This window comes from Procambarus clarkii, chromosome 24 (assembly GCF_040958095.1).
Source record: "Procambarus clarkii isolate CNS0578487 chromosome 24, FALCON_Pclarkii_2.0, whole genome shotgun sequence".
In the NCBI taxonomy this organism is placed as follows: domain Eukaryota; kingdom Metazoa; phylum Arthropoda; class Malacostraca; order Decapoda; family Cambaridae; genus Procambarus; species Procambarus clarkii.
Genome location: NC_091173.1, coordinates 13,764,718 through 13,772,782, shown reverse-complemented (window position 1 = coordinate 13,772,782; position 8,065 = coordinate 13,764,718). Strand labels below are relative to the sequence as shown.

Below are 8,065 nucleotides of genomic sequence, written 5' to 3'. Positions count from 1 at the left end.
TCGGGTGGCGCTTCGGCTCTTTGGCCCCGCCTCCTGTCAACCAACTGGTGTATAGATTCCTGAAGTGTATGTCTCCCCTCTTGCTGTCAATGACAGTTTGTCTCCTAACTGGAGACAAGAGTAGAGTGTGTGTTGCTTCTTGCGTCACACGATATTACCATAAACAGTGATACCACTGGTACTTAATTAACAACGTGCTTTCCCAACCCATAGTGTCTATACATAATGACATAAATAAAAGTATACATAATGTTTAAATACATAAATAAATAAACAAACAATATAAAAAATATAGATAAAAATAATATAAAAATAAATAAATAATAATATAAATACTCTATATAAATAAATAAAATACTTTATAAATAAATAAATAAAGAAAATAGCGACCGTTATACACCCAATAATGACACATTTATCACATTACAAAAATCAGTTCACTATCACCACTGATAGATGAACAAATGCGTGTCTGGGGGCGCCGGTACTATCACTGAGACTGGCAGCCATCACTTCACCATCCACTATTATCAGTGATACAGTGTCCCTCAGCCTGTCTGCTCGCTAGGTCCCCCGGAGTCCATAGCGAGTCGTAGGTCAGTCCGGCAGCGAGGCTCGTGTATTCAGGCGCTTCGTCGCTGCTCGTACAAGCCCAAGCAACATTGACCAACCCCGAGAAGACACGCAATTTAGCTGAGATCAACAAACGCTGGTATGATGAGTTACCTGTTGCGGGTATCACAGGTAGATAGGCGTCTATGTAAGCAGGTAGATAGGCATCTATATAAGCAGGTAGACAGTCATCTGTGTAAGCAGGTAGACAGACGTCTGTGTAAACAAAGAGACAGGTAAACAAACCAACATATAATCAGCAGCATAAAATTACCCCATAAACAGGCTCATTAATCGCATATAATACAATTAATCCATACTCATGTGTTGATTATTATCTGTTGACTCTATTATGAAATACGGAACGAGGGAAAATCAGACCAAAAATCAGAAGTATATATGTAACCCAATATATCCAAAATAAGTATATATGTAATCAGACCAAAAACTGTGCTTCGTATCTGGCTACTAAGTGAGTGCTTTAAAGCTTGGGTGAACAAGTGTAGGTGAGGCTTTTAAGAATAAGTTCAGATAACAGTCTCCGTGGTGTAGTGGTAAGACACTCGCCTGGCGTTCTGCGAGCGCTATGTCATGGGTTCGTATCCTGGCCGGGGAGGATTTACTGGGCGCAATTCCTTAACTGTAGCCTCTGTTTAACTCAACAGTAAAATGTGTACTTGGTTGTAACAAGGATTCTTCGCGGCGGGGATCGTATTCCAGGGACCTGCCCGAAACGCTACGCGTACTAGTGGCTCTACAAGAATGTAACAACTCTTGTATATATCTCAAAATAAGGCTGCAAATAAGCAATGTGAAATATCTCACTTTATGACAATTAGAATTGTCACTTTATGACAAACAACAATAAAATAGTAAATATATCACTAAATAGCATAATAATCAAAGGCTTCAGCTTACAGACAGACGTGATCAGCTTAGTGAGAGACATAATCAGCTTAGAGTACCTGGGTAAAGAATGGCAGTGTCACTGTGAGAACTCTATCTCCGTGATGTTATCTTCAGTTATCTTAAGGTTCAGTTATCTTCTTAACTCATGCCCTTGAGGCAGATATCTCATGATGTGAGAAATCTCTTGGTCAGCAAAATCAATAAATAAATTTGATTTATTTATTTTAATAAATATTTTTTTTTTGCAGATAATACAATTATTTCGCTTAATAAGTCAGTACACGACCAGACCATACAGCTTATCTCTTTCGACTCCAAAGAGAGAAAGAGACAGAGTATTAATGTCTCTTTCGACTCCAAAGAGAGAAAGAGACAGAGTATTAATGTCTCTTTCGACTCCAAAGAGAGAAAGAGACAGAGTATTAATGTCTCTTTCGACTCCAAAGAGAGAAAGAGACAGAGTATTAATGTCTCTTTCGACTCCAAAGAGAGAAAGAGACAGAGTATTAATGTCTCTTTCGACTCCAAAGAGACATTAATAAATTTTAAAGTTCTGTGTATTCAAAATCGTAAATTTCTCAACTGTAAATTAATGTCATTGTATATTAGCATATTTTATATATTTAGGGATCGGATAGGAGTAAGAGTTTAGGTTCAATTGACAATTATTTTTTCTGATGAATGTGGGCGAAGCATTTACTGAGTTGCTTCGAGAAATGTTCGAACGCCATCAGTTCTTAGTGTTTAAAGCGATTTTCACTCATAAACAGGGCGTGTGGCTACTGGACTAAAGAGCATTTGGCATTTGTTGATGAGGACGAGTTGAGACCATGCCAGTGACCGACTCAGGATTGCCGCCCGGCATCACGACTCCAAACAACAGTTTAGAGATCTCTCAAGTGTGGCTGGAGGTCATCCTTGGGGAGTTCGAGTCGAGGACACGTCCAGGAACTTGTGTAAAAGTTACCTCCTTCCAGGTCAACCCAGGTCAGTTACTTGCTGCCAAGATTCCATCATCTGACTATGCTCTTTCAAGTTACAGTCATTCCCAAAGCAACTCATCTTCAGAACATTGGCCCAAACTGATTATAAAACAGTGCTTCGTTCACGTTCTTTGTTCGATCCCAGCTTATAAGTCTTATTTAGCCTTGAAGGGATACCGGTTATGTCCGGGGTTTTGTCTCTATGTCTCTCTGTGTCTCACTCCCTTTTCCCCCTCTATCACTTTCTCCCATTCTGTCTCCTCTCTCTCTACTATACCCCTCACCCTCCACTCAATATCTGAAGTCACTTAATATTTAAACTAATGTTAAAATCTATGGAATCGTGGCTGAACATTTCACATTCATAGACTTCGACATGGAGAGGCACTGGGGTCTCAGAGATCTATGGCTGCAAGTTCAGCTCTAGCACATATATTCATTTTGCTAACAATGTACAGTGAATATAAGGAACATGTTATATTATTTTTTATATCCCGTAGGTACCAAGCCGGGTGAAAACTTCAGCTCGGAGCTGGTGAAGTTGGAGGTGGAAGCGATGGTGACAGGTGACAACATCACCACACCTGCTCACTATAGCTTAGTAGCCAAGTTCCTCAGCGGTGAAGCTTTTGTTAGAGAGAAGGTGAAGTATGTCAATGGACACCTGAGGGAGTTTCTTATCTTCTCACAGATAATCTCAGAACTGAATGCCTTTCAGGCCAAGTTAGCAGGTAATAAATATCGAATAGATATCCCGGCCTTCGTCTACGGCAGGAGTTCTGACGATTCCCACGTGGTGATTATGGAAGACCTCAGCCCCTTGGGGTACGAAACTGTGGACAAGAGAGATGGTCTGGACCTCCAGCACGCGCTTATGGCCGTAGACCGTCTGGCCAGACTCCACGCCGTCTCGTACGCCTACGACAAGACCCACGACTTCATAAACAACTTTCCCATTCCAAAGCTCACTGAAAACTATCCTAACATGATGACATCACTTATGACTATTGTTCTAGAAAACTGTATAAAGATTGTTGAGAATAAAGATAACAAAAACTTGACGGAGAAAATAAAAGCGAGCAAAGAAAATTTACTAACATTGTACGAGTCTCAAATGAAGAACCAGGATGTTCAAAATATCATTTGCCTCTGTCATGAAGATTTCTGGACCAATAATATGATGTTTAAACACGGAGATCGGACGGCCGATGGTCAGCGAACTATCGAAGGCATGATGCTTATCGACTGGGAGGCTGCCCGCTGGCACAACCCGGTGCTCGATCTCCAGTTTATGGTCCATAGCTCCACAACACCGGCCCTCCGCAAGGTCCACCTCGAGGAGCTCCTCCAGCAATATTACTCCATCTTCACCGCTGCTACAAACGCCATGGGCGCCCCTATCGCTAACTGGAACTACCAACACTTCAAGAAAGAGTGGCGGAGCACATACCCATTTGGCCTTCTCTCAGGTCTATTCGTAAACTCTCTTGTACTGAGCAAGGCTACTCACTTCAGGAGCAACCCTTCAGCTACCACGACTGGAGTCATGTTCACGATTACAACAATGTTTTACAGGATCGCTGTACCTATTCTGATGAGTCCTGCGCTACAGTTCATAGTCCGGGCCTCCATGAGGATGGCATTTGGTAAGCTTTACGAGGAAGTGATAAATGGAAACAACGAACTCTTGGCTTCTCGGATTTGTGACATGCTTATTGAAGCTAACGATAATGGCGTTTTCGATTCATGTTCAAATTAGCTTTTATTGGATTTTAAGTGCTAACGGTGTCAATAACATTTATGCAGCATGGGAGAACGAAGGATTTAGCGTTGCTGAAGGAGCCAGAGAAGCAGTTAAGTGGGCAAGGGAAAGATGCTTATGTTGAATTGAATCTTGAAGATGAATTCAAGGAGCCTTTCGCGGACCTGAGCTGCCAAGGAGGAAGCCCAGCACTATACCAACTCTACAGGTGATGATATATAAATCACGTCAAACTATGAGAACTGTGTGCTATATTACCTCACCCACACACTTACAGAGAAGCAGGTACCAATACCCTTCCATCTTGTTCTGTGAATCATGGAAATAAGTATCTTGACATGCTCTCAAGTGGGTGGGAAGGGAGGGAATTATCAGGGGGATAAGCGCCAAGGCATTACGACTATATAGCACTTGGAAGGGATCAAGATTTGGGATGGGACGGGGGAAAGGAATGGTGACCAACCACTTGGACGGTCGGGGATTGAACGCCGACCTGTATTAAGCGAGACCCCTCGTTCTACCGTCCATTCCAAGTGGTTGGACCAATGTGGAAGGATGATGGATGTATGTTGGCCTCAAAGTCTTCTCTTATATCCCATTATTAACAGACTACTGGGCTTCCATCTTAACAGATCTGGTACTTCACCTTTTAGACAGTCATGGCGTGACCATTGTTATCTGTAGCTTCATGACTTCTGAAGCTTCTATACAGACACAAAACCTCTTGGCCTCTTTTGCATAACCAATATCTCTATGTTTTTATCTTTATTTTATGTTGAATTTTAAATTATCCATCATTAAAATAAACATTTTAAAAGATTTATATCCTTATCTTTTCCAAGAATGTAGCTCTGTTTAATATCTATATCTATAAAATAAAATATCGGTCTGTTTGTCCGACGTTACAGGTCAGAGGCTTGTGGCTAGCCTCACTCAAGTTTGCACATTAATTGCTGTGGGGTACATGCCCAACATGGGCTAGTCAGGGTCGACACCAGTGAAATCAGTACAGCGTGGCACAGTCTTATAGTGAACCCCTCATGTCGATTCTGGCTTTGTTTACAACTTCCCTACTGGCACAAATATCTCAAAACAAAATACTAAAAATATAATGTCTATCTGTCTGTTCGACGTTAGTGGCAAGATACTTCCAACTACAAACCTTACCGAACTTTGCACATTCACTGCTTTGGGGTACGTGCCCAACATGACCGGATCAGGGTAATCACCCTTGAAACATGTTTGGGGTGACATGGTCTTAATTAACTATTAACTCCACTCTGAAAACAAAAAATTAAACCTACTATTTTTCTCAAAATATCGTAAAATGTTAAGCATTAATCTCGGGAAATTGAGAACAATTCTACTCATTGTACTTTGTTAATAACAAAGAAAATATATTATGTAAACGCCATTCGTCCCAAAGAGCTTTCCCATATGTCCAATTTTCCCTCCCCTCCCCGACCCGTTATAACTAGTCTCTCACCTGGTCACGCCCTCACTAAGACACAGACAGACAGGTATAAAAAAGACAGAGACCAAATAATATAGAAAGACAGAGAGACTGATACAGAGAGTCAGAGAGAGAGTGACAGAGAGGGGAGGGGAGGGGAGAGGGAGAGGGAGAGAGAGAGAGAGAGAGAGAGAGAGAGAGAGAGAGAGAGAGAGAGAGAGAAAGTTAAAGAGTTACACAGAGGAACACAGCTAAACAGAGAGTGTCACATAATTAGAGACATAGATATAGAGGAAAGAGATGCAGATATTGAGACATAGAATTAGAGCCAGAGAGAGAGAGAGAGAGACAGACAGACAGACAGACAGAAACAGACTAAGAGTCGGAGACAGAGACTAAAAGCCGGCGACAATAAAACAGAGGTATAGAAACATAGAATGATACACAAAGGCAAAGATAGAGACAGAGACACACAAATAAACAGGTAGAACAAATAGAGAAACACATAGAGGCAATATCTCTATATAAACCTGTCTGTGTGTTTCCATGGGGGTCTGAATGTGGCCCAAACACGCTGTTCCCTTTTGAGTTCTGCTCATCCCAACAAGCCTATGTTAATCCCATACCCCACACCATTCCCTCTGCAAATTTGGCAGAGCCTATCCCCAAGCAGTTTTTTTCCAGCATTGAATAAACAAACATTCTCTTTTACTGTATAATATATAAATATATATACTTTATATTTGTTTTTTTATATATTACCGATATGTTTATATTATAATAACTAAAGTTGTATTGAACTTGCTTCTCATATACTGGGTAGGACAAAGGTTATTCTTTCCATAATAGTATTTGATCAACTCAATATATAAAAATTAAAAGGGAAAAAGTTTCAAAATGAATAAAACTCCATTTTAGTTTTTAATTTTGTAAATTCATGTATTTTTATTAATTTAGTTATTTTCTATTATTGAAATTTTTACATATGATTGGGTTCATAGAATAATATTACGGTACAGTGACCTCTGGGTAACTCTGTATAACGAGGTGGTCATATTAAACGAACTTGACATTGTACGAGCTGGAAACACTGTATTTGGTATATCATACTGAACGAGCTAAGGGCATACTGAACGAGCTAAGGTCATATAGAACGAGCTAAGGTCATATTGAACGAGCTAAGGTCATATTGAACGAGCTAAGGTCACACTGAACTAGCTAAGGTCATATTGAACGAGCTAAGGGCGTGCTGAACGAGCTAAAGTCACACTGAACGAGCTAAGATCATACTGAACGAGTTAAGGTCATATTGAACGAGCTAAGGTCATACTGAACGAACTAAGATCATACTGAACGAGCTAAGATCATACTGAACGAACTAAGGTCATACTGAACGAACTAAGATCATACTGAACGAGCTAAGATCATACTGAACGAACTAAGATCATACTGATCGAGCTAAGGTCATACTGAACAAGCTAAGGTCATACTGAACGAGCTAAGGTCATACTGAACGAGCTAAGGTCATACTGAACGAGCTAAGGTCATACTGAACTAGCTAAGGTCATACTGAACGAGCTAAGGTCATACTGAACGAGCTAAGGTCATACTGAACGAGCTGAGACAGCGTTTCACTGCTGCAGTAGAACAGAACGTTTCTCATCCTTCTCTCAGTCATTCACACGTTCAAGTAATGTGAGAAAAATCACAGGAAAATTTTAATTCTTCCCGGATTTATTTTGTATAAATTAAAGTTGGATTCATATGTCTTTTGGTGCATTTATCTTAGAGTACAACATGACATAGGGGCCTCGTAGCCTGGTGGATAGCGCGCAGGACTCGTAATTCTGTGGCGCGGGTTCGATTCAGGCACGAGGCAGAAACAAATGGGCAAAGTTTCTTTCACCCTGAATGCCCCTGTTACTTAGCAGTAAATAGGTACCTGGGAGTTAGTCAGCTGTCAAGGACTGCTTCCTGGGGGTGGAGGCCTGGTCGAGGACCGGGCCGCGGGGACACTAAAGCCCCGAAATCATCTCAAGATAATCTCAAGATAAGACACTCGATAGAGCTCTGATAGTGTCCAATATCACACCTTCCTGAGTAATGTGACTTGATGTTGCCAATCAGAGATGTCATGGGACGGTAGGATTCGACGATTCGGCGCCTGATTGGGGCCCGAGAATCATTACTCTTTTGTCTAATGTCAGAGTAGACATATACACTTCCTCCATGCTCTATATTCAGCTTTGAGTTATTATCTATTGAGACCCGTTTGTTGGACTAAATTACTGAGCAATGTCAGTCTTATCTGAGAGAGGAGTACTAGACAGCTGCAGGAGAGCTGAT

The 8,065-nt window shown here is 41.0% G+C and overlaps 1 protein-coding gene across 1 annotated transcript; it reads left to right on the top strand.

The window, feature by feature from the left end:
* Nucleotides 1–514: 514 nt before the first annotated feature.
* On the top strand, nt 515–5,087 carry LOC123746728 (uncharacterized). The gene is made up of 3 exons (XM_069330635.1): nt 515–712; nt 2,292–2,508; nt 3,005–5,087. Exons 2-3 carry the CDS (start codon nt 2,352–2,354, stop codon nt 4,261–4,263), a joined length of 1,416 nt encoding a protein of 471 aa, XP_069186736.1. The 5' UTR covers nt 515–712; nt 2,292–2,351; the 3' UTR covers nt 4,264–5,087.
* Nucleotides 5,088–8,065: the final 2,978 nt, after the last annotated feature.